The sequence below is a fragment of the Juglans microcarpa x Juglans regia genome, chromosome 3S, assembly GCF_004785595.1.
Source record: "Juglans microcarpa x Juglans regia isolate MS1-56 chromosome 3S, Jm3101_v1.0, whole genome shotgun sequence".
NCBI lineage: Eukaryota > Viridiplantae > Streptophyta > Magnoliopsida > Fagales > Juglandaceae > Juglans > Juglans microcarpa x Juglans regia.
In genome coordinates, this window is record NC_054599.1 from 7,554,871 (window position 1) to 7,582,865 (window position 27,995).

Sequence of the window (27,995 nt, forward strand, 5' to 3'; positions counted from 1 at the left end):
ACTCTTTCTGATTCCCAATTGTTTGGATTTTGTGGATGATTAATGTTGTTGATGACATTCAGTGAATCCCCTTCTATGATCACTTTTATGATATTTCTTGTGAATGCTTCTTGAAATCCTATGTAGGTTGCCTTCGCTTCACTCTATTTTGAATCTGTACTCCATAGAAACCTTGTCACTACAAATTGAACTTGTCCATTGTTTGATATGCAAACTGCTACTAATATACTACCATGTTGTCTCACTGTAGCATCAAATGTGATGGAGTAGGTGTCTTCGAATTCAGGTGGCTTCCAATTCCAATTTGAATTGAGTTCTGAACATTTTCACTCCCATGCTTTACACTGTTCCTGGTACATGTCTAAGGTTTTTTTGACAAATTGTTCTACTGCTATGTTGCCTTCTCATGAATTTTCTAATTTCTAGTGAGCCAAATATTATCCATTGCCACAATAGCAAAGATCTGAAAATGATGTGCTTCTTCATCAAAGAGATTTAGTTTAGTAGGATCAAGAATATTTTCAATCCAAGTCCTAATCCCTAAAGGTTTGAACGCTTCTATATTTAGTGGCCAAGGTGATTGTCTCCAAAGAATTCTTGTGAAAAGGCAGCCAAGAAAAAGATGGTCATTAATCTCCTCTTCTTGATGACAAATAGGACATATTTTTTGATCCTCAGAAAGTGTTATAAATCTACTAAGAAGGCTCTTAGTAATTACAATGTCATTTAACACTTTCTAAAGGAAAAGCTTGAGCCTATCTTGAAGATTAAGTAACTAGAGTTTTTTTCCAAGAGGGAGTGAGATTTGTTGAGTTTTGTTCATTTTGTCGAATAACAATAGTAGCATAAGCTGATTTTATAGAAAATAAACTTGATGTATGTTGAATCCATCGTGAATTGTCCTGCTGATTGTGATAATGGTACTCAGTTAGATGGATTTTCCTTATTGCCATTACTATTTCTTGAGTAAAGAGGGCCTGTAACAAAATTATATTCCATCTTCTTGGCTCCTCAAGAATGAGTCCAGAAACTGTCATTTGAGGGTTTTGCCATATTTCAGATGTTTTTGGTAGAAGGTACCCATGGGTCTGTCCAAACTTTAGTTCCAGCCCCATTGTTGATTTGGACACAGAGATTCGAGAGAATGAAGTCTTTTTGTTTGAGAATGCTTTTCCAGAAACTGGAATTTGTTGGTTTTGCAGAGATATTGTGCCAATTTGAATGTCTCATGTATTTTTGGATGAGCATTTCTTTGCATGTGCTTGTTTCTTTATTGATAAGATGCCAGGTAATTTTGCTCAGAAAAGCTTTATTGATGTTTGATGTAGTTCTCATTCCTAGGCCTCCCAAGGATTTAGGTTGACAAATTGATTTCCAAAATTTTGGTGTAAGATTGTGAATTTTGTTAGTCTTAAACTCCCACCAGAACTTCATTTGAATTCCATCAATTTGTTTTGTGGTTTTCTTAAAAAGCCAAGTAGTAGCCATAGTATAAGAAGGAATTGTGCTAGCTACTGACTTAATGAGAGTTGTTCTGTTAGCTTGAGATAGGAGCTTTGATTTCCAACCAGTCAACTTCTTCTGAATTTTTTCAATGATTTCTTGACAATGTTGTTTCATAGGAACCGCAACATTGAGAGGCATACCCAAATACTTGATTTTTGAGTGGGAAAGTTTAAAGTTAAAGATTGCTTTAACTTCTCTTATCAAGTTCTGCCTACTATTCTTACTAAATTGAATGAAAGATTTGGTTGAGTTGATCTTTTGGCCATACCAAGATTGATAAATCTCAAGGCATTGTTCACATGCATGAGCATTTTGAGCATTGGCCGTGCTAGAAAAAATTAAGTCATCTGCAAAGAGCAAATGGGAAAAGTAGGGCCCATTCCTACTGATTTGAATCCCTTGAATAATTCCCATTTGTTCTTGTCTTACAATCAATTTAGAGAGAACTTCACTGCCTAAAGTGAAAAGGAATGGTGAGAGTGGATCATCTTGTTTGATTCCTCGAGTTGGATGTTCAAATCCATGAGATTTTCCATTTATCACAACTAAGTACGAAGTTGTTGTGATACACTCTTTAATCCAATTTATCCAAGTTTGATGAAAACCAAGACAATTGAATATATGCAACAGAAAATTCCATTCCATAAAATCAAAAGCCTTTTCCATGTCAATTTTGACAGCCATAAGTCATTTTCTTCCTTTTTTGTGTTTTAGAACATGAAAAACCTCTTGAGCAAGTATAGTATTTTCTTGGATTATCTTGCATGGAAGAAAAGCATTTTAAGAGAGGGAAATGATTTTTTTCGTTAATGATTTGAGTCTGTTGGAAAGGATCTTGGCAATGATCTTATAGCTGACATTGGAAAGGCTGATTGGCCTAAAATGATGGACAATGCTAGGAGATTCAATTTTTGAAATGAGAACAATATTTGAATGATTCATTTCCTTTAGCATATGTCATGAAGTGAAAAATCTCTTGATAGCAGCAATGAGATCTCCTTTCACAATTTCCTAATACTGTTTATAGAAAAAACTCGTGAACCCATATGGACTAGGGCTTTAGAAGAGGGAATTTGTTTAATTGTTTGAAGGATTTCTTGATTAGAAGGTAGCTGGCAAAGGAATTGATTGTCAGTCTCTGTGATTTTCTCATGAAAAAGATGATCAAGGTTTTGAGTGATATGTGGAAAAGATATTTCAAATTTTTTTTTGAAGTGATTCAGAAACATTATTTGGATGTTCAGAGGATTGGAATCTCATTGGTTTGAGTTATTTTTAATACAACTAATCTCATTCCTCCTTCTGATTGTGGAAGTCATGTGAAAGAATTTTGTATTTAGATCAGTGGTAGTTAACCAATTGATCCTTGATTTCTGCCTCCACAAAATTTCTTATCTTTTCAACTGTTCATTGAGACATTCTCGAATGTAATTGTCTTGTTGTGTGTTATTCTCATTAGGGATTTGAGATTGAATTTGAATTAACCTATTGGACAGATCTTTTATACTGTTTTGAATGTGTCCAAAGTAGTTAATGTTCCATGTTTTAAGACCTTTTTAAACCTCTTTAAGCTTTTGATTGAGAATGATGGATGGTGTGCCAATCCAGATTGTTTCCCAAGCATTTTTAATCACATTGACATAAGTGGAATCCTTTGCCCAAAATTCCTCAAATTTGAAGGTTATAAATCTTTGATTTCTGCCCTAAGTTGTGAGTTAAGAGATGGAACAGTTTTGCATCTGGGTATATCATCGACCATTGAGGGCTTGCTATGGCTCTATCCAATCTTTCTTTTATAAGACCTTGACCATATTATCCTCCATGAATTTCCTTAGGCCACTAGATGTTGAGGTTGAGCAAAATGCCTTCCACCATGTTTTTCAGTTTGACTTAATAGTGAGTTAAAGTCACCTATGCATAGTGTGGGTCCTAGATAAACTAAGAGTTATTTGGTTCAAAAGATCCTAGAAATTCATTCTATTAGAGTACTTAGCAGGGCAGTAAACCATCAAAAGTAACCATGGCATATATACAGGATCAGAGTACACAAGCATAGTTATGATATTGTTTGATACATAAACAGGTTCTACATCTACCCCAGGTCGCCACATGACCAAAAGCCCTCCTTTTTGCCCTTGACATGGAACATGCATATACATAGAAAAACCTAGACTATTAACAACACCTTGTGTTTTAACATCATTCAAAATTGTCTCCATGAGGAAGACCATATCAGGTTGGTGAAGTCTAATATGAGCCCTGAGACTTCTTCTTGCAGCAGGCCGGGCTATGCCTTTGCAGTTTCAAGATATGACTCTCATTTTTGTTTTGGAGGTAGATAAGGCTCTGCCTCTTTAACCAATTGGACTGTTGATGATAAGGAAACTTGAAGGTTCGTAGCTTTCTTACTCTTCTTCTGTTGAGCTGCTGGTTTCTGACATGGACTGTTGAGCTGGTTCCTGCTGCATTTAATTTTTCCATGTCTACCTGCTTTTCTGGTTCTGAGAGGTATGTTGTCAGTGTCTGTTCTTCCTCTTTGCAGCTTCCTTGGCTTTCTATTGCTTGAGCTTCATTCTTTGATTCCTCTGATATTATAGTAATCCCCCTTGTGTAAGTTTCTCTCTTTTTTGGTGGGACATCTCTCTCAAAATGTTCTAACACTCTCTTTCTTATAGTATTTCCTGAACTGATTGAAGCTAAATGTTTTCTTTTGGTGCAATCAAATTTGTTTCTAGTGTTGATGAGTCTTCTGGTATTGGTGTGTTTATCTCCCTAGGTGGTTGGGCTTCTATAAAGAAAAAAGGCTTTGCATTGCTTGCCAGTGCATTGCTAAGTTTGATGGGGGTTGGTTTAATTGGGCCTTGTGTTTCCTTTGTGTTTTGGTTATCTGTGTTTCTGATTGCAATACATGCTTTTTTCCTGAGGGACTAAGCAGTAATGAGAGGGTTGGGCTTTGATTATGGATAGGTCCAGAAAGTTGCTCAAATTGGGCTATGATTTTTTTGAAAATGGAAGGGTTTGTTTCAGGCCCAATTTCATTGTCATCAGATCTTGACGCTTTGTAACCTTGGGAAAAGAGTGTGGGCTGAATTAAATGAGTTTTGGACTATGTGCAAACTGTGAGAAACTGTGTATAAGCTGATGTGAGACTTGTTTTTGGCTCAAAGGTAGATTTGTCTGATCCTGATCTTTCTGCTGATGTGTATTGGATTGTATGTGAGCTGCCTTAAAAGATTATGTTTCCTTGTCCCATGCATAGGACAAAAGATCTCCACATGTCACATTCCCTTGCATTTGTTGACTTTCTTGCATGTGTTGACTGTCTGATTATTGAATAGAATTCAATGAGTGTTGACATGAATTTTCCTGCTACATATTTCTTGGGTATATTGTTGATGCAGATCTTTGTTCTTGATACATCTTTTCTTTGCCTTTTGAGATGGGATCTTGGATTAGACTTAGTACTTCTTTCCCATTTGGACATTGTTCTCCTTTTTATGTTCCTTCTTGGTTTTCACTACTTACTGGAGGCAGAACTTGTCTCATGCAAATTGGAGCTGGCATCTCTACCCGATTTTGCAAATAAAAAAAGTTGCCTCTTCTGCTTCCTCCATGGACCATATTGCAATTTATCTTGTTTAGTAATGAATGATGGACAGGCTTGTTGGATGTGTCCTAATCTCCACAAATATAACAAAATTCTGACAACCTCTCATATTTGAAGAAAATTCTATTTACTGTGCCATTTGGTCTGGGAAGATTAAAACCTTCTGGTAATGGTTTGTGGATATTGTGATGGGAACGGAAGATCCATTTGATATGCATTATCATTAATTTGTTCAAGAATTTGGAAAAGTCCATCCAAGCTACTCCTGTCATCAACATGTAAATGCATTAAATCTAAAGGAGTAAATGGATTAAGTCTATAAAAAATTTCAAAAGGAGAATATAAAGTAGTAGTATGCATGATTATATTATATGCAAACTCTATAAATGACAAACGACCGTCCCAAGTTTTTAAATTCTTATGAACAACAGTGCGTAAAAGCCGAGTTAAAGTTTTATTAATTACTTCAGTCTGACCATCAACTTGCGGATGATAAGTAGTGAAAAATAAGAGTTTAGTGCCCAATTTTCTCTACAACACCTTCCAAAAGTAGCTAAGGAATTTAACATCCCTATCAGAAATAATACTCCTAGGTACACTATGGAGTCTTACTATCTCCTTGAAAAACAAGTCAGCTATGTTTGTGGCATCATTTGTTTTATGCATGGAATGAAATGTGACATCTTATTAAATCTATCTACAACCACAAAAATAGAATCTCTACCCCTTTTTGTCATAAGCAGCCCCAAAATAAAGTCTATAGATATGTCTACCCATGACTCACTAGGAATGGGTAAGGGTGTATATAACCCATGTGGCAAAAGCTTAAATTTGGCCTTTCTGCATATAATGCACCTGCCACAAATGCAATTGACATCTCTCTTCATCTTAGACCAAAAGAAATGTTCATGCAAAATATCTAAACTTTTCTTGACACCAAAATGACCACTCCAATTATATGCAAACTTAATGAAAGGCAAATGATAGTCCCACAAACGTTCATGCAACAAGTCAATAAATGGCAAATGATACTCCCATAAACGTTCATGCAACATATCTAAAATTCTTTTTACACCACAATGACCGAACAAACCACATACATGCACTAGCATCTCACGCATAACACTAGTAGGCTCACAAAGTTTATTCTCTCTAAACAAATATCAATCTAGTCTATAGCACTTACCAAACGGCGCCTTCTCACACTCTCCATACACACTAGCAAAGTCATCATCATTAGCATGCAAATCCTTATCATATTCAAATCTTAATAATTTTGCATATAAAATGAAGAGAATGACATACCTTCTTGGTAAAGCATCAACCACAAAATTTTGTTTGCCATGTGTGTATTTGATTACATGAGGAAAAGTCTCAATACAATCCTTCCACTTAGCATGCATTCTAGTCAACAACTTATCTTATCCCTTCAAGTGTGTCAAGGACTCCTGTTCTTCAAAGAAAGGTTGGTTAGGAATTGTCACACCTGGCACAAAATCAATGTAGTGCTCTATCTCATTAATATGTGGTAATCCACTAAACACACCATTAGAAAACATGACCTCATATCACTGCAATAAAAAGACAACAATACTAGGCAAAGATACGTCAAGTTCATTAGTATTAAGATTCACTTTAGCATAAAAACTCATTTTTTTTCTTTATTTTTCTCACACATTCTTCACTTTGTCCTTTCTTTACACTCCCTTTTCCTTTTTCACTCTCTTTTTTCCTTTTACTCTCTTTTTTTCTTTTCACTTTTTTTTTCCTGTCACTCTCTTTTTTTTTCATCTTTTTTTGAACTCTCAACCTCATAATTGTTTTTCAACTCATTCTTTCTTTTCCTTGAGGTCTCAGCCTCATCCTTATCTTTTTTCTCTCTCATTCTTCTTTTTTTCTCCTTTTCGACCTCATTATTTCTTTTTTTTTCTCAATCTCATATTCACTATTGATTTTTAGCTCAATCGCACTTTCACTCTTACTTTTAGCTCAATCTCTTTTCCACTTTTTTTTTTATCACTCTCACTCTCACTCTTTCTTTTTTTATCACTCTAATTTTCACTCTTTTGTTTTGAGCAACCTCACTTTTCAGTTTCAATTGGTCCCCATGGACCTGCGTTGGAATTAAAGGAACAAGTTTGATTATTTTTCTATCTTTTCCAAAACTGTACATGTTCCTTAACCCATCATGGACCACCTTCCTATAAAACGGCCACGACTTCCCCAACAAAATATGGCCAGCATGCATAGGCACTACATCACAAAGCACCATATCCAGGTATTTCCCAATTGAAAAAGAAACCATCACTTGCTTATTTATCCTAACCTCCCCACAATCACTCAACCACTGCAACTTGTATGATCTAGGGTGTTTCAAGGTAGGTAAATTCAATTTCTCCACTAAAGTAGTACTAGCCAAAGTAATACAATTCCTCAAATCAAAATAATCATACTACATACCTTGTTGTTGATGAGACATCTAGTATGAAAATTGTTCTCGCTTTGCTGCTCTGTAACATCCATTTTAATTTGTGTATTGAGTCCATACTTGGCAACAAGAGAATCACCATACTCTTGATTCTTATACCCATTTTCAACGCTAGACTCACGTCGTCTCCTATCTGCTCTGTAGATTTCTAATTATCGCTTCTTGATGATCCATCATATCCCTCACTTCACTCAATACCAAGCTCAACCGCTCAATCTGTTGTTGCATGGCTTGCAACACAAAGGATGAGTTAGCTGCTATCCCCTTTAGTGATGAGTCACTCCTATGAGACATCATAATGTGTTGCACAAAAAGTATGTTAGTGAAAAACCTCACACACTCCTTTACATTTTTACACTCGAATAATGGCACTCCACTAATGTTTCATTCTTAATTGGTCTTTCTCGATAATAGTCTCATACTATTTTGCCTTTTACCTCAATAGTTTTCTCGCTCAAGTTCTTTAAAAAGTTAAACTAAATCAAGAAAATACAATCTTGTATTATTCCAACTAGCAATAGATTCAAGAAACAAGAACAAGAAACAAGGAAGGAATAAAATGACGTGAGACTCAATGAATTTATACAAGGGAAAGAGTAATGATAAACCAAAATACCAACTAGAAAGATGTATTCAGCCCTTTTGCTGATAAAACTCAATCAACAAATGTATTTCTTTCTCTTTGTTGTACTATGTAGCAACCTTTAAATATGCTACATTTTCTTTTCTTCTTCTTCTTCTTTTCAAATTTTCTTTTCTTTTCTTTTCTTTTCTCTTCTTTTCTCTAATTCAATCACAAACAATAATATTCAATTGTGAAAATCAAGCAATTGAATTCAAACACACAAGAATTGACAATTAAGTATAAGAGAAACAATGGAATGACACTTTAAGCAATTGTAAACTTAGAGATGTAAGAAACCCTAGGTGATGTAAATTTCAGCCAAACCAAAAATTCTAAGAATTTCAGCAGCTTACTTTTATTTCTTTTTTTTTTTTTTTGCAACCCTAGAGCAATGAAGCCTAATATTAAATTTAAAGATGTAAAAATTAAAAGATAGAATCAGACCTGATTGGAAACCTTGCTCTAAATACAAAATGATATGAACCCGCAGAAAAAGAATCCCTTGAACTCACAATTAATTTGAAAACTCACCCAAGAAAGTCAAAATCAAGTCAATGGATGGAGAACTTATACCTGTTGAGAACTTGTTTCAAGAACTTAGATTATATTAAAATCTAGACCCGTTGAAAAACCTGTCTCAAAAATCCAGATTACAAGTAGGAATGCCACAAAGGTTGTGATGGATTCTATTCCCGCAGGTTCATATCACATTGAGTTTAACTTTGATTCGGATATATCTTCTAAGAGCCACTCCAAATACTGATGTAAAATCCACCTCTAGCAAATTCCCTCTGACTTGTCCTATTCTAGTTGCATTGAGCCTGGTCAGCATTTCTAATGACAGGCCATGGATTTGTATCCAAAATATTGAGAGATTTAAGGGAATCTCATTAATACTAAGTCCTGGAGGCCATTGTCTAAGCTCCATGTGAAATCTCTTGAAGTTCCATGGCCTGTTTTCCAACACTCTCTCCTTTTCAAGATTCGTAGAGAATGTAAAGAGAAAAATGTTTACCTCTATATCTTCAATGATGAGGCCAACTGCAAAACTCCAAACAACTTTAATAGTGGCATGAAAAGCTTGTCTATTGAGGGGCTTGGAGGATACTAGCTTCCCAACTAGGGCAAGATTCGAGAAGTTCCTGGCTGCCTCTAGTTCTGGTTCAAGCTTTAAATCATTCCATGTTAGAGCTTCATCCTGAGAGATCAATTTGTCTATTTCTGGATGTGGTGATGACATAGATGTGTTCAGTTGTGGTTGTGGTCGATGTGGAGATGAGTTTTGTTCAGGTAAAAGGTTGGGAAAGGTATGGATGTTGTTTTGTTGGATGGTGATGTTCTTTGTGAGGAAGTTCGTTGTTGCTGTTATGAAGGATGGAAATACTACGAAGAATGGGTTATGTCACCTAGAGAGAGATGGAGAGGAACTCATTTTAGAGAGAGAGTTGGAATTGCATATTTGATTTACTTGATCGTACTAATGTAACACCCAGGCCCAAGCCCTTGAACTATTAATTTATTGAAGTTAATACTTTTGTTCCGCCCATTTGAAATTTAACTAGTAATTTTGAATAGATCACGGGCAAAAATTTATTTTGGTGAAATATGGAATTATTGGGCTTAACATAAATTTAATGGGCCATATTGAATAAGCCTACAAGTTAAATTTATTGAAATTTAGTTAGGTCCATAGGCCCAAAATCTTATTATTAAAATCGCTGAGATGTAGTTGATGATTTTAGAGTATATCAATGGACCGATATTCATAGAAGCCAAATTAGATTAGTCGGAAAATTTTGGAAAGACTACGAGCACATAAATTACTATGGTAGATTATAAGAGTTTTATTAGGCTCAATAACTGGATAGAAGCCTTTTTAATATTTACGGACCAAGTAGGCCCTATTTAATTGGTGGTAGGCTCAACTATTAGTTTATAAGGCCTTTTGTTAAGACCATGCACTAACCAAGCTTGGGCCAAAAAATTTCTGAAAGGAACCTCACCCGATTACCCAAGACCCAGACCTGTTTGTGCTAAACTGGGAGACTCAAAGTCTAATTTTTTTAAACTCCCACCATTCACGTCTCCACCCCACTAGGGTTCACGGCAGTGCATATAAATATACACGCATAATTTTGGAAGCTCATTTTTCTTAATCTAGGGTTGCCAATTTGCACCTCTATCAAACTACCTATCTGTAACACCCCAGGCTTAGGGCCTAAGCCCAAGTGCCAACCCAGCCCACCTAGGTGCAAAACACACCATTTTACTACACTCTCATAATTGCTTCCCCTCGCCTTTCTTCCCTATCCCCTGATAACCCATCTTCCCCTATTACACGGCTCCACAACTCAAAGCACAACTTATCCCCACGACACCACCCTCTGCACATCCTCCTCTTTGTGACCGGCAACCCACAAATCTTGGTTAGTTTTTCCCATTTGCCTTCCGTTGCTCAATCACATTTCATTCCCTCACCCTCTAGATTTCTCCTCGACAAATTTGCACCCTCTCCCCCTCTACTACTCTTATGAAGTTCGGTGACTCAGGGTTCCCCCGTGCGTGGGTCTACTCGATATGGTGTTGCCGTCAAATCTTCGAATCAAAGCACAATTGAACGATGATCACCCGTCACCACATAGGTAAACCCTTATTGCCTTTGTTCGTGGCTCGCTCTCTCTATCTCACTCTCTCTATTTCTCTATCGCTGAGCATATTTCTCTGCTCCTTTGCCTGTCACAGCCACCCACGTGCGACGTTGAGCACCAAGGAATCACAAAAAATTGCTCGTGTCTGACACGGTCCCAGCGCACAAAATTAGCCACTGTAGGTTTGCCTTCCATTGTAAAGCCACACCACCACCAATGTATGTTTCGGTCGATTATATCACACCTTGGATTTTCATTTTGACTGTGTGATTATCTCTCTCTAATTTTGAAAATTAATTTCTAATAGGAATGTTGAATGCTAATCATAGCATAATAATCTCGTCATAGGAAACATTATTTTACTCACCAAAACCCAATTGATCTCTACTCCAAGCTTGTGTAAGGTATTCGCAATGAGTTAGTCTTGTAACTATTGTGTATGTTGGTAACTTGTGTGATAGCGTTTGTTGGAAATATACACTGCCGCTATATGCATGTTAGAACCTATTAATTAGGTAAACATACGAGGGGTTGTGTTGTTTCTTGTGGGGATGCCATTTTGGAAGGTATCTTAGTTTGTGGTAATTCTCTTGACGTAATGTTGGAAGTGTTAGAAATTGTGGAGGTTTGTGTTTGACATGGATTTGGGAGATCTTGTGAAGCTTGTTGGGGTTGATATAGGTAGTTATTTGTGTTTGGACATGTTGTGATTGTGGGCTATGTGTGTGTGATTTGTCATTTGCAGACTGTTTGTTGTTTGATAACCAAAGAGTAATGTTTTCTTTGAATATGTGGTTTGTGTAGTTAATGTACATGTTGTATGCGGTTAAGAGAACCTGAGGAGGTTGGACTAAATATTGGTGTAGTAAGTTTTTGAAGGTTGTACTTATGCCACGGTTGGGAACCGAGGCACTATTATGGGTTAGGTAGGCTAAATTTCGTTAAGAATTATGAGATTTATGTTATTTAGATGCTTTTTGTGCTTGTGTAGATTAAGAACATGTTAGTGAATATTTTGGGTGAGGTCATTGTACTACTAGAGCTCAAGCTCAAGGCTTATGTAATCCTCAGAAGAATCAGATAAGCGGAATTCCTATGCTAGACTTTGTATAAAAGAAATGAACTAAGATTGATCTTGGAAAAAATATGCATGTTTTGTTATTAAAAGAAATTTGAAACAACTCAGTTCTTAGTTTTGCATTACTCATGAAATCTGTATAAAAGAGGAAAGTATTTTTGTCATGACTGGTGTAGACATGAGCAAATTTATAGCATTGTGATTCTAACTATGCAAAAAGAGTGAATATGAAATTTGAAAATTTGTACATGTTATGTGAAGATGCTCTAAATATGTATTGAATATATGAAAATGATATGAAATTTTTCAGTACCCTCTTTTGATATGATGTGGCATCTGAAAAGCTTTTGGCATGACTTTCTAATTCTGTATTTGATTCTGTTTCTGGTCATGATCTGATAATTCTGATTATATTTTACTTTGATATATGGCTCTGCCACGAGTGATAATAGTGGCTTCTAGCCTGTCCTGAGTAATAATAGTGACCTTTGACCTTGTCACGAGACATAATAGTGACCTCCCGCCCTGCCACGAGACATAATATTGGTCTCTAGCCCTGCCACGGGATATAATAGTGATCTCTATTCTGAGTGCAATCGCTTTGGTATCATGGTGATTTATATTCTGCTTGACTTTCCACAGAATGCACAACTTTACCACGATGTTAAATATGGTTTCTATTTTGATATGATATGATAAGATGATGTTCAGTCATGTTTTGCCAAAAAACATGTTTGAATATGTACATTTTAAACTATTGCCCTGATATTCTGTAACATGTTTCTGATTCTTCATTTGAACGTATATGTTTTGTTATGCATTCTGAACTCTGTGAAAAGACTCATATTTACATACTAGTATATGTTTTCTATTTACTGAGTTGTTGATAACTCACCCCTTATTTCCACAATATTTTCAGATTATGTGAATGTGTCAACTGAGGATTAGGAATAAAAAGCGGAAACAAGATTATTGTGTGTATAAGTACTGAGATTTCTAGAGACTACTATCTAGTAGATTGATTTGTTTTATGTATTCGGTTTAATTGGAAAGTTGACACTTTTATTAAGTCTTAAGGAGTTGATTTATTTGTTAGATTATTATTTTTATGACCTTGTAGAGAGAGATTACATTCATATTTAGTGGAAAAGGATGAATTTATATTTATGGAATTTTTTGAAAATAAATGAGGTTATATTTATGGAGTCTTTTGGAATATCCATTTGTATTGTGAAAGATGCTTTTCGGCGACTGGAAGCAACTCTTCGACCTCTTCGGGATTGCGACATTACACTATCGGTTTCCTTTGCTACAAGTCACAGCAGTTTCTCCTTAAGACGCCATCCATCTAGCAAGTCCACCGGTTTTTCTTTTCCACCCACCGCCGTAAAAAGCCACCTGAACCACTCCAAGTCTCGCAAACCAGAGCAGCCACGTTCACGTAGCAACACAGTGTGCAAATCACACTGGAAACCAACGTGCACTGTAGCCAGTCTGCTGCACTAAACCCCCACAGCACAGAGTGCGGACCATTGCCAACGCCAAGCAGAAAACCACTGGAAGAAACCTCCACCACCACACGTCTTCCACACCCACGGCGTTCCTGCATCCATAAAACGGAAGTCTTTGTTTTTAAGCAAGGAAAACATAGCAACTTTGGACTCCACCGTGCACCGGCAAGCATGCAGAAACTGCCGACTAGGCATTTCTGTGACACCTGTCCCTTAGCTACAGCGCCACCGTTCCCTTCAGCCCACGACATCAAGGCTAGCAGCCTTCCTGTCATAGCCCCAAGTCACCCAAGGTGTGACGCCCTGCCATAGTTGTGGTCATGACGTTGTCACCCCAATAGAAGACGTCAAGGAATGAGCCTCCACCGTCTGACGCCACTCAGTTGACCGCCAACGCCACTGTTCGCAGCCCATGCCATTTTTTTTTTCCTCTCTCCGTCGCACAGCTTCTTTCTCTCAGTGAGTCTAATGCACGGTCTCTCTCTCAAGTCGAGGCATTTCGTTCCTAGCCTTTGAGTTTACCCACCTATTATTGATTTTACATAAATTTCCTTAAGATCACGTGTAGCTCCTTTATAGAACATATTGGAAAAAAAATTACTCTGAAGTATTATTACATATATGCCCCGTAGCATGTAAGCCATGACTGAAGGTTTATTTTAGGACAGGTATTTTACATGGGAAGTGACATTTCGGTCAAGCACTTTAATTACTATGTCGTGACAAAAGGTGAGTGTGTTAAATTGGACGTGTTTTCACAATAGACTTGCTTTTATCTTGGTCTTGATAATATTTTTAAGGTTAAGCATAGGATTATTGGGAGAGGTCCTGTTTGCGATGCTCTCAGATTTTGTTTAGAATCGGACAGACTCTGAAGTATCAAGATATGCAATATAAAGTTACTTACCTCCATTCATAACAAATAAAGAAGCAATGTACTTCACATGCATCTAGCAATATGCAATATTTGCAGTTAATTTTTTTTTTTTGAGCAATACTATGCATCAAATAAGATATACCCCAAAACATTGAAACATAATTCATAAATTGAATATAATAGACTTTCAAGATTACAATATAAGTCCAAAAGGTCTTAAATCATAAGAGTATTGGAGACCAAGCTCTTTAGGTATAAGCAGGAACTAAAGCAACTATTAGACTAATCCATTCAGTAGCTCGTGCAACTCACTCAAGGATGCCATAATACTAATGATAAATCAGAGCATCGAGATTATGAGCTCTAGGTCATGCCGTTGCCGTCTAATCGACCGTCTCCAGTTGGTAAGCCTCTGGTGCGCCTCGTGACCCTAACACATGGTCTACCATTCTGGGGGGGAATGGTTCAACACATAGACGACAGTCCGACTTAAGCCACTACCGTGACTGGTGTGCGGAGTTGGAAATCAAGTTGAAGTATTCTTCCCAATGACACCCACAAGCTAATGGGCAGGTCGAACCAACAAACAAAACATTATATAGGATATTGAAGAAAAAAGTTAACTAAAACAGAACCATCGTCAGGACGCCAATGGGAGAGACATCTTTCGTTCTCACTTACGGCAATGAAGTGGTGGTACCACTAAAAGTGAGGATACCAACCTACAGGGTCTCTCATTTCAAGCCGGATTTCAATAATGAGAGACTGGAAGAGCACTTGGACCTATTAGAAGAAAGGAGACAGAAGGATGAAACTCGAATGGCGATCAACAAAGAAAGGTCGAGCACTACTTCAACTGAAATGTCAGACCCAGGTCCTTCAAAGTGGGCGACTTGGTCTTGAGATAGACGAGAATAACCACACAAGAAGGAGGAAGATGGACCACGGTGGGAAGGACCATATGCCGTCACCGCCAACAACAGGCTGGGTCCGAGCAGGCTTAAGAACTCCCAAGGAAACAAGTTGCCACACCCATGGAAGATGCAGCATCTACAAAAATACTTCGCTTAAAAGTACCTTGTAAACATTGAGAAATATGAATAAAGTCAATCTTTTCCCGGAGTTGTATTTCTATTCTCCAATACGGGTGGGCAAGTCCCATGAAAGCCCGACCCCACGTACAAACTAAGTCCTTAGACTCATAGCGAACACGGGCAGTGCAAGTCCTTGACTGCCCGACTCTTGCATGCAAGCTGTATCCCTAGACTCACCGCAAATGCAGGCAGTGCAAGTCCCTTGACTTCCCAAACCTAGCGTACAATCCAGATCCCTAGGTTCTCCGCGAACATGGGCAATACAAGTCCCTTGACTGCCCAACCCTCGTTTACAAGCCGGATCCCTAAACTCACCTTGACCACTGGCAGTGCAAGTCCCTTGACTATCCGACCCTTGCGTAAAAGTCGGGTCCTAAACTCGCTGCGACCATGGGTAGTGCAAGTCCCTCGACTGCCAGACCCTTGAGTACAAGCTAGATCCCTAGACTCGCCACGAACATGGTGGTGCAAATCAGTTAACTATCCGACCCTTGCATACAAGTTGGGTCCCTAGACTCACTGTGAACACGGTCGGTGCAAGTCCCTTCATGCCTTTAAACTCCTTGGGGAGTAGGTAGGACAAGCTTTTAGCTAACTAGCTTACCTCCCTGTGTTGGTAAAGGCAAAAGAGAAGAATCCCAACCTAAAAATAAAAATAAAAAAAATAAAAAATAAAAAAAAAAGTGAGAGAGAAAGAGAGAGAGAGAGGAAGGAGGAAATATGCAAGCCAAGTCGTGAAAAAGGAGTAACCACCCTTCATTAATATCCAATATACATTTGAATGATAGTAGTTTGCAAAAAACGAAAAACACAAGAGCACAACATAACAAAAAGTTGAAATATATATATATATATATATATATATATATATATATATATATATATATATGAACACTTAAGAATCTGGATCAGAGTCTAAGAAAGCATTGGGTATCAAGTCCTTCCCCATAGTGTTGGCGTTGCGCAGCGCCCGACGGTCTAGCTGGAGAGACATTAGGTCCAATGCCTTCAAGTCACTCTGAGGATTCTCCAACACATGGTCATTGAGGTCCAAGCCCTCCCTGTAGCCATAAGCCCAAGCCTAGTTGCAGACCCTCTTTGTAGCAACCTTATTCATCGAAAGACATGTGGTGGCCCTTTGGGAGTCAACCAACTCGGATCTAAGGCCCTTGACTTGCAGGCCGTGAGAGGCCAACTCTTCAAGGGAAAATCCAAGCTAGATTGCAAGGCATTCACCTGCTGTTCCCACGACTGCAGCTCGTCTATGACCATAAACAATTCGGATTCTAGGTCCCAAACCTGTTTGACCCGAGGGTCAAGCTGGGAAGACTTGAGCTTCCAGGACCTTGTGAGGTCCATATACATTTTGGGTAGCCAATTATTGGTCCTCACGTCTGAGTCATACTAGTTGAGCAACTTCACCTTCTTACCTTCAAGGTCGTGCCACAAGTTACGGAGCTCCTCCAGCTCAGCCTCCTTGTGGTCCCACAGGTCGCGCAAGTAGTCACACTTCTCTTCCAGAAGCTTAATCTCGCAGAGGCATTGATCGCCCTCTCCTTGAGATCTGGCCAAGTCGTCTTATGTAATGCCCCAAACCCGGGTGGCTTGGAGAATTACTACCTGTCACTCATAAACACGTCTCCCAACACATCCAAAAAAAAATCTCCAAAAAAATTCATAAATGAAATCAATCTCATATCTTCTCGATAATCTCACTACAAACTCCACACAATCTTAAATGCAATAATAAAAAAAAACATATCAAAGGGGTCCACAATCTCCCGGTAATAACAACATACCAAACTGATAAAACCATAAGTCCTACTAAACCTGAAAATATAATTAAAACTCAAAAACATTAAAAAAAATTGAGAATATCAGAAGTCCTTCTTCTAACCACATTTCCTCAACTTAAACACGTTCACCAATCTAATCCAGGCCCTCATTTAGATTCTCCATATCATCTGAAAAAAATGTTATCGTGATAGGGGTTGAGTTATCACAACTCAGTAAGCAGAAATCATATGCTAGCGTGCAAACATGAGCATTTACAAAGAATACCATGCAGAACAAAATATTTTCCAAAATTATCATGCAGAACAGAACATATTTTTTTCAAGAGTAACAGAGCGATGGTTTTAAGATAAGTAAAAACCATAGTGCTTTGGCATAATATAAACTGAGTATCATCATCAGATCAAAACAGAGCATCAAACAAAGCAGAGACCATGTTTCATCCCCGTGGTAGGGTTGTGCTAACCCCGGTGGCCAAACCAGGCAGAGACAGATGTGAATCTTTCCTTTATTCTTCTCGGAGCCCCGAGTGTGCACACAGGAAAGACCACAATAAAACAACTTTGTTTCCAAAGTGGGAGCACTTAGAGACAGAGAAGTTGGTACCAACCCATACAGAGCAGAGCATAACAGAGCAGAGCAGAGCAATGCAGTGACAGAGTCAGATACGAAAACCAGTACACCATGCCAAAGGTTTTCAGATGTTATATCAAAATAATACAGAGTACCAAAACAGAATCAGACAGTTTACACACGCTGAACACAAAAGCCAGAACATCTTTCTAAATAAATACACAACTTTTCATATTCTCAAAATCGCTCATTTTTCAGATTTCAGAAATCACATGATAGAATTTAGCTCATGTCTACACAATGCATGTTAGAACATATTTTTCTCTTTTTTTTTTCGTACAGATTTCATGAGTATGCAAATAAACAACCGAGGTTGGTTTTGTTTTTCCCAAGTTCTCATTTCACCACAAAAATATGCAAAGTTTTAAAAAAATCAACCTCAGTCTCAAATAATTCGTGTAAGGCCTAGCATAGGAATCCCGCTTACCTGACTCTTGTAGCGTATTATCTAAGCCTTGAAAATGACCTCTATTAGTCTCGTCACCTATTTATAAAATAAAAGAAATATACACCGAGTATTAAAAGACAAAAGGCATAACCTCATCTAATAATTAAATAAAACCCACAATTTAACACACCAAGTCAACCACTTAAAAATATTGAACAGCCCGCACTCCCACTCAAAACCATGTACTAGTCTTTGCTTTTATCCTAAATACTCTCCAAGGTCAACATCACTATTGAAAGAAATAACAATCTCTCGAAAATACCAACCAACAGCACAAAGAAACACAGAACCTAGTCAACTCGAGTATTCATTTGCTCTACCGCACCACCTCGACAAAAATCACAAAATTTATAAATCCTTCTTCAACAACCAAACTATCATATTACAAAGCCCTCAACTCTAATTAAAAACAAAAGAAATCCTTCCCACGCTCCAACAATTAAAGACATAGTTTACACCATGAAAAGTATGGTTCACGGCCTCCTTACCCGCTCAACAGAGTTCAATGCCAAGCCACAGCAAGGAGATTAAACACAATGCGGACAGAAGTGAAACAAAGTGGACTGTAAGAGAAATGAGCGTCAAAGTGGGGTTTTGGAGTGGGGAAGAAAACAACGGCACCGCCTAGAACAATTCAAAGTCGGAATTGCATAAAAACAGAGAAATAAAGTACGGGGAAGGCATCGACCTGAGAGCAAAGAGAGAGATTTACCTGAAGACTCACCACACGCAACACCCAGACACACAAACGCAACCCAAACCTCACGGCCAAAACAGAAACTACAGAAAAAGAGATTAAATCAAACCAAAAACTAAGGAGCAGAATCTGCACAGTTTCAGTAGATGAAACTGAAACCTAAAGGGATGAGAAGGAAACACATACCAGTCGAAAAATGGAGGAATGAGAGGTACTGCTCGCTGACTTGCAGAGGAAGAACAGAAACGTAAAAATGGAGAGAAACAGAGATGCAGCAGACTGCAACTCAATGGAATAAGATGCAGCGCAAGAGAGAAACCGAAACAATGAGGAAGTCTAGGGCATGGGATTCGGAACCTCAAAATAATGCCAACAACTGGAAATAAAGATGAAACCGAAAAGAAAAGAGAGACGTGCGCGAGAGAGGTGCGGGAGAAACTGAAACTGAAACAGAAAAATGCGGAAAGAAACGGAAGTTGAAGAAGAAAACACTCACCTCAAAAACGACGTCGTTCGGGACTCTCACTAGACACTAAAATGGCTGGGCCATTTTCACGCACTAATCCGGGCCACTTTGATGAAGAGACTGGGCCTTACATCCTCCTCCCTTACAAGAATTCTGTCATCGGAATTCGTTACAAGCTATAATAATTTCTTTCGAAGAAGTGAGGATACTTTACTCGCATCTCTTCCTCGAATTCCCAAGATGCTTCATTAATAGCATGATTATTCCACAATACTTTAACCAAAGAAATAGTTCGATTCCGCAACACTTGCTCTTTTCTGTCCAGAATCCGCAATGGTTCCTCGGTGTAGGTCATGTCCTCTTGAATCTGCAAGGGTTCATGATCTATGATGTGAGTGGGGTCATGGATGTACTTCCTCAACATGGACACATGGAACACGTTATGCACCCCTGAGAACGCTGGTGGTAGAGCCACCATGTACGCCACTGGTCCAATCCGATCAAGAATCTCAAACGGTCCAATGTATCTAGGGCTCAACTTACCCTTCTTTCCGAATCTCATAACTCCTTTCTTTGGTGAAATCTTCAAGAATACCTTATCTCCAATCTCAAACTCTAACTGAAAGCGGCTTTTATCTGCATAACTCTTCTGTCGGCTTTGAGCAGCTTTCATTCTGGCCCGAATGGTATCTATCTTTTCTATGGTCTGCTAAATAATCTCTGGCCCAAGAAGTTTTCTTTCACCTACTTCATCCCAATGCAATGGAGATCTACATCTCTTGCCATACAAAACCTCGTAAGGTGCCATCCCAATGCTAGCCTGGAAACTATTATTATAAGCAAACTCGACCAATGGTAAATGTTGCATCCAAGATTCCTTGAAATCCATCAAGCATGCCCTTAACATATCTTCTAAAATCTGAATAGTTCTTTCTGACTGTCCATCTGTCTGAGGGTGAAAAGCAGTACTGAAATTTAACTGAGTACCCATTGCCTCTTGTAAGCTTCGCCAGAACTTAGAAGTAAAACGAGGATCTCTATCCGACACGATGGATACCGGTACTCCATGCAACCTCACTATCTCCCGTACATATAGTTCCACTAGTTTCTCTAGTTTATAAGAAACTTTAATGGGCACAAAACGGGCGGTCTTCGTTAAGCGATCCACGATCACCCATATAGCATCTTGCCCGCTTACGGTCCTTGGTAGAGCTGTCACGAAATCCATGGAGATATGTTCCCATTTCCACTCTGGAATCTGAAGTGGCTATAATAATCCTGCAGGTCTCTGATGCTCCGCCTTCACTTGTTGGCAAGTTAGGCATTGTTCTACAAATTTAACAATTTCTCTTTTCATGCCATTCCACCAAAAGGACTCTCTCAAATCCCGATACATCTTGGTACTCCCTGGGTGAACAGTGTACAAAGAACGGTGTGCCACTTCAAGAATTAACCTTTTTAGTTCATCATCAGCAGGTACGCATACTCTACCACTAAACCTCAAAACTCTATCCTTGGAAACACAAAAATCAGGTTTGTCCCCGTTTCCGATCCCTTCCATTAACTTCACCAACCCTGAGTCTACTTTCTGAGCAGCTTTGATTCTATCTATCAAAGCAGGTTGAACCACTAAACTGGCCATGAAAGCATTTGTATCACTAGCAATGACTTCGATACCGGCTCTTTCTAAATCCATTAGCAACCTATGCTGAGTGGTAATAGCTGCAACTGTTGGTCCCACTGACTTCCTACTTAGAGCGTCGGCTACAACATTAGCTTTGCCTGGGTGATAATTAATGGTGCAATCATAATCCTTGATCAACTCAAGCCACCTCCTTTGTCTCATGTTTACTTCTTTTTGGGTAAAGAAATACTTCAAACTCTTGTGATCCGTATAAATTTCGCACTTTTCCCCATACAAGTAATGTCTCCAAAGCTTAAGTGCAAAAATAACTGCCGCGAGTTCTAGATCATGAGTGGGATAATTCTGCTCATACACTTTCAATTGGCGTGAGGCATAAGCTATAACCTTCCCATGTTGCATCAGTACACACCCCAAACCAAGCCTAGAAGCATCGCTATAGACAACAAATCCGCCTCTAGCTGTGGGAACCGTTAACACAGGAGCTGACACTAATCTCTGTTTCAACTCTTGGAAGCTTTCTTCACACTGTGCTGTCCATTCAAACTTATTATTTTTCCTGATGAGTGCAGTGAGAGGAACTGCTATCTTAGAAAACCCATCAATGAATCGACGGTAATACCCCGCCAATCCCAAGAAGCTTCTAACCTCATGAACATTCCTCGGTGCCGACCAATTAACCACTGCTTCCACTTTTCCTGGGTCTACTGAAATACAATCCTTCGAAACTACATGCCCTAGAAACGTGATTGAATCAAGCCAAAATTCACACTTCTTCAACTTAGCAAACAGCTGCTTGTCTCTGAGTGTCCCAAGTACCAACTTCAAATGTTCTTCATGCTTGGTCTCGCTTTTGGAGTATATCAGTATATCATCAATAAAGACAACCACAAACTTATCCAAAAACTCACGGAACACCCTGTTCATCAAGTCCATAAATACAGCTGGGGCGTTAGTCAGGCCAAAAGGCATGACCAAAAACTCATAATGGCCATAACGGGTCCTGAACGCCGTCTTAGCCACGTCTTCAGCTCTGATCTTCAACTGGTGGTAACCTGATCGAAGATCAATCTTCGAAAATACTTGAGCACCCTGAAGCTGATCAAACAAATCTTCTATACGGGGTAGCGGGTACTTATTCTTTATGGTCACCCAATTAAGTTTCCTATAATCGATACACATTCTCATCGATCCATCCTTCTTCTTCACAAAAAGAATTAGAGCTCCCCAAGGTGAAACACTGGGCCTGATGAAACTCTTGTCTAACAAATCTTGCAACTGCTCTTTGAGTTCCGCTAATTCAGACGGCGCCATGCGATAAGGTGCTTTCGAAAGGGGTGCCGTGCTTGGAATTAACTCAATAGCAAACTCTACCTCCCGCTCGGGTGGAAGTCCCGATAAATCTTCAGGGAAGACCTCTGGATAATCTCTCACAACGGGTATCTGTTCCAACTTCAACTCTTCCTTTGGTGCTTCAACCACACAGGCTAAGAATCCCTGACAACCATCACGCAATAGTTTTCCTACCTGAATGGCAGAAATGATGGGTGGAATTAACCTCACTTTCGACCCTGTGAACCGAAATTCACCTTCATTAGGGGGCCTGAACACCACTTCCTTTTTAGCACAATCAATATTGGCATGGTAGGAAGCCAGCCAATCCATACCCAAAATCACATCAAACCCAACCATGTGAAAAACTATTAAATCTGCTAGCATTAGTCTTCCCTCTATAGAAAGAGGGCATCCAGGTAACATCTCACTACAGACTACAGAATTCCCTGTTGGGGTCGCAACCACTAACCTGTTCCTCAACCTTTCAGCATCTAAAGTGCAAAATTTAGAGTACGTTGTGGAAACAAAAGAATGTGTCGCTCCCGAGTCAAATAACACAAAAGCATTATTAGAAAACAAAGAAAGAGTACCTGTGATCACAATCAAACTCATCCATGAACCAAGAATATTCGAAGTCTTAACCAGAACCAATCAAAGAAAAGAAAATAATAGAAACTATAAATCCTTAAAGTAAAAAAAAAGCGTCATACCAGTGATCACGTCATTCCTACCCTCAACCTCTCCAGGTGTTAGTGCAAAGACTCGAGCAGGCGCAGTAGGACGTTGATTGCTGCCCCGGGCTGATACTTCATTCCTCTGAGGTGGCGGTATGAATGTCTAGTTGCTCCTATTTTGCATTGGACAATCCCTGATGTAGTGTCCTGTTTTGCCACAACGAAAACACAATCCTACCCCTTTTCTGCACTCTCCGGAGTGCACTTGATTGCATGTCCTACACTGGTAGGGCTGTTGATTACTCTGAACCAGCCTTTTGCCGAACTACTACCTTCATTCCTCTTTTTCCATGGTCCCTAGTCCATGCCAGAGTGATACCCAGTAGGAGTAGTCCTTTTCCTCTGTTCATGCATTACAGCGCTTCTTTGAAGGGTTCTTTCAAAAACTGTTGCTTTATCCACCAATTCTGAGAAGTTTCGAATCTAGAAACCCACCACACGCACATACAGTTTCTCATTCAGTCCTTGCTCAAATTTGTGTGCCTTCTTTTCCTCATCGGGAATCAAATAAGTAGCAAAACGGGATAACTCAGTAAACCTAGTAGCATACTGATGTACCGTCATTGTTCCCTGAACCAAGGTCGCAAATTCCATAGCCTTGTCCTCACGGAAAGAGCTAGGGAAGAAGCGCTCAAGAAAGATCTGCTTGAAGTGCAGCTAACTGATTATCTCTGTCCCCTCTGCTTCTCTAATGGTCCTTTTTGAGATCCACCACCTCTTCGCTTCCCCAATAAGCTTGAATGTGGCGTATGCCACCTTTTGCTCCTCAGTACAAGTTAGAACTCGCAAAATCTCCTCAATGTCCTGAATCCAATCCTTCGCCAAAGTTGGATCGCCTCTCCCATCAAATAAAGGAGGGTGCATTCAATTGAATTGCTCAACAGTACAACCCCATTCATTGAAATTACGCTGGCGGCCCGTGGGATTCTGCACAAGGTCATCAATTAATTGATGTGCAGCTGCTCGTAATACGTCGGAAGCACTCGGGTTTGCTTCCCTTTCGTTCTCGATCGCATTCAGATCCGACATGCTTCGTTCTCTACGACGAGGTGGCATCCTGACAAAATAACTTGAATTTTTAATCAACGCTTTAAAAAAAAATAGAGTTTATAAGAACATAGAAAATTTAGTGGTATTTGTAAAAACAAAACGTATATTTTATAATTCAAAATTATAAGAATACTCATAACGGAGAATAGAAAAGTACACATAACCGTAGTAATAGTCAATTTCCAAAAACTAATACTTAAACCCATTTAACTACTTAAGAAGACTCCGCTATTAAACTAAACCTTAATCAACAAGAACTTAGTTCATAGACCTGTGAAATACCACACCTCATGGCTAATCCTAAAGCCTGCGAATTCTAAGACTTCCACATCAACAATATTCAATCCAATAGTTCGCTTTACTATCATAATAAATCTGAAAATGACTTCTTAATCACTATCTATACTCTAAAATCTCTACATCCTATGAACCCATAGCAATCTAAACCTTCAAGGTTTATAGTATGCAGAATTCAAACCGGGCTCTGATACCAAATGTAACGCCCCAAACCAGGGTGGCTTGGAGAATTACTACCTGTCACTCATAAACACGTCTCCCAACACATCCAAAAAAAAATCTCCAAAAAAACTTCATAAATGAAATCAATCTCATATCTTCTCGATAATCTCACTACAAACTCCACACAATCTTAAATGCAATAATAAAAAAAAACATATCAAAGGGGTCCACAATCTCCCGGTAATAACAACATACCAAACTGATAAAACCATAGGTCCTACTAAACCTGAAAATATAATTAAAACTCAAAGACATTAAAAAAAAAATTGAGAATATCAGAAGTCCTTCTTCTAACCACATTTCCTCAACTTAAACACGTTCACCAATCTAATCCAGGCCCTCATTTGGATTCTCCATATCATCTGAAAAAAATGTTATCGTGATAGGGGGTGAGTTATCACAACTCAGTAAGTAGAAATCATATGCTAGCGTGCAAACATGAGCATTTACAAAGAATAGCATGCAGAACAAAATATTTTTCAGAATTATCATGCAGAACAGAACATATTTTTTTCAAGAGTAACAGAGCGATGGTTTTAAGACAAGTAAAAACCCATAGTGCTTTGGCATAACATAAACTGAGTATCATCATCAGATCAAAACAAAGCATCAAACAAAGCAGAGACCATGTTTCACCCCCGTGGTAGGGTTGTGCTAACCCTGGTGGCCAAACCAGGGAGAGACAAAGGTGAATCTTTCCTTTATTCTTCTCGGAGCCCCGAGTGTGCACACAGGAAAGACCACAATAAAACCACTTTGTTTCCAAAGTGGGTGCACTTAGAGACAGAGAAGTTGGTACCAACCCATACAGAGCAGAGCAGAGCAATGCAATGACAGAGTCAGATACGAAAAACAGTACACCATGCCAAAGGTTTTCAGATGTTATATCAAAATAATACAGAGTACCAAAACAGAATCAGACAGTTTACACACGCTGAACACAAAAGCCAGAACATCTTTCTAAATAAATACACAACTTTTCATATTCTCAAAATCGCTCATTTTTCAGATTTCAGAAATCACATGACAGAATTTAGCTCATGTCTACACAATGCATGTCAGAACATATTTTTCTCTTCTTTTTTTTTTCGTACAGATTTCATGAGTATGCAAATAAACGACCGAGGTTGGTTTTGTTTTTTCCAAGTTCTCATTTCACCAGAAAAATATGCAAAGTTTTAAAAAAATCAACCTCAGTCTCAAATAATTCGTGTAAGGCCTAGCATAGGAACCCCGCTTACCTGACTCTTGTAGCGTATTATCTAAGCCTTGAAAATGACCTCTATTAGTCTCGTCACCTATTTATAAAATAAAAGAAATATACACCGAGTATTAAAAGACAAAAGGCATAACCTCATCTAATAATTAAATAAAACCCACAATTTAACACACTAAGTCAACCACCTAAAAATATTGAACAGCCCGCACTCCCACTCAAAAACCATGTACTAGTCTTTGCTTTTATCCTAAACACTCTCCAAGGTCAACATCACTATTGAAAAAATAACAATCTTTCGAAAATACCAACCAACAGCACAAAGAAACACAGAACCTAGTCAACTCGAGTATTCATTTGCTCTACCGCACCACCTCGACAAAAATCACAAAATTTATAAATCCTTCTTCAACAACCAAACTATCATATTACAAAGCCCTCAACTCTAATTAAAAACAAAAGAAATCCTTCCCACGCTCCAACAATTAAAGACATAGTTTACACCATGAAAAGTATGGTTCACGGCCTCCTTACCCGCTCAACAGAGTTCAATGCCAAGCCACAGCAAGGAGATTAAACACAATGCGGACAGAAGTGAAACAAAGTGGACTGTAAGAGAAATGAGCGTCAAAGTGGGGTTTTGGAGTGGGGAAGAAAACAACGGCACCACCTAGAACAATTCAAAGTCGGAATTGCTTAAAACCAGAGAAATAAAGTATGGGGAAGGCATCGACCTGAGAGCAAAGAGAGAGATTTACCCGAAGACTCACCACGCGCAACACCCAGACACACAAACGCAACCCAAACCTCACGGCCAAAACAGAAACTGCAGAAAAAGAGATTAAATCAATCCAAAAACTAAGGAGCAGAATCTGCACAGTTTTAGTAGATGAAACTGAAACCTAAAGGGATGAGAAGGAAACACATACCAGTCGAAAAATGGAGGAATGAGAGGTACTGCTCGCTGACTTGCAGAGGAAGAACAGAAATGTAAAAATGGAGAGAAACAGAGATGCAGCAGACTGCAACTCACTGGAATAAGATGCAGCGCAAGAGAGAAACCGAAACAATGAGGAAGTCTAGGGCATGGGATTCGGAACCTCAAAATAATGCCATCAACTAGAAATAAAGATGAAACCGAAAAGAAAAGAGAGACGTACGCGAGAGAGGTGCGGGAGAAACTGAAACTGAAACAGAAAAATGTGGAAAGAAATGGAAGTTGAAGAAGAAAACACTCACCTAAAAAACGACGTCGTTCGGGACTCTCACTAGACACTAAAATGGCTGGGCTATTTTCACGCACTGATCCGGGCCACTTTGATGAAGAGACTGGGCCTTACATCTTAGACGAGGGCCTTTTCCTAACGAAGCTCTGCGATCTTCTCCTTTTCCTTCTTCTGTCGCCTAGAGTACACCATGTCGAAAGCCTTCTCGACCTCTTCTCTCTCTACTTTTACCTTGTGAACCTCCAGCCGGGCAAGGATGGCGAGGGACCGTAATGCTCAAACTTCCTCTTCCAGCTCCTCCCTCTCATCCACGATGAAGGCAGCTAGCTGATCTTCCTCCTGGCAAACCAAACAAGGGCAACACAAAGTGAGAAGTGGTCTGTAGAAACAGAACATAAGAAGTAATAACCAATAAGGAAGGAAATGTCTTACCGAAGCAAAGAAAATTTTAAGTTTGTCGGATTCCTGAGTAATGGCCTCAGCCCGGGCCTTGTCGAAACTAGAACTGGCCCGTGGCGTCCCGCTTTCGCGAGCTCCTAAGGTGAGGACTCTCACCTTCGTCAGGTGCCGACTTTAGGAGAAGCTTGACACCTTCCACAGCACCATCTCTCTTGAGGTATGCAGAATTCTAAAACCTTAGATCTCCAAAAATCATTTTAAACTATGTAGAACCTTAAACCTTAAATTTCAACAAACTCATTATTATAGTTTGCAAAATCTCTAACCTGGCTCTGATACTAACTGTAATGCCCTATACCTAGAGGGCCGGAGAGTTACATCACGTGACTTGAAATCATGTCT

At 39.0% G+C, this 27,995-nt stretch overlaps 1 protein-coding gene and 2 long non-coding RNA genes across 3 annotated transcripts; all 3 read right to left on the bottom strand.

Annotated features, from left to right (window-relative positions):
* Positions 1-18,187: 18,187 nt before the first annotated feature.
* Positions 18,188-19,600, bottom strand: LOC121256908. Its single transcript, XR_005939128.1, has 3 exons — positions 19,193-19,600; positions 18,798-19,089; positions 18,188-18,345 (listed from the first exon to the last, which is right to left on the bottom strand). It is a non-coding gene; the product is annotated as an uncharacterized LOC121256908 (long non-coding RNA).
* Positions 19,601-19,641: 41 nt separating this feature from the next.
* Positions 19,642-20,145, bottom strand: LOC121258657. Its single transcript, XM_041160202.1, has one exon. The coding sequence runs from the start codon at positions 20,143-20,145 to the stop codon at positions 19,642-19,644; it is 504 nt and encodes a 167-aa protein (XP_041016136.1).
* Positions 20,146-25,990: 5,845 nt separating this feature from the next.
* Positions 25,991-27,047, bottom strand: LOC121256909. Its single transcript, XR_005939129.1, has 3 exons — positions 26,898-27,047; positions 26,473-26,794; positions 25,991-26,050 (listed from the first exon to the last, which is right to left on the bottom strand). It is a non-coding gene; the product is annotated as an uncharacterized LOC121256909 (long non-coding RNA).
* Between the last annotated feature and the right edge of the window lie 948 nt (positions 27,048-27,995).

Excerpts from the sequence above, each read along its gene's own strand:
- LOC121258657 (XM_041160202.1), bottom strand. The coding sequence starts at position 20,145 with ATGAAAGCTGCTCAAAGCCGACAGAAGAGTTATGCAGATAAAAGCCGC.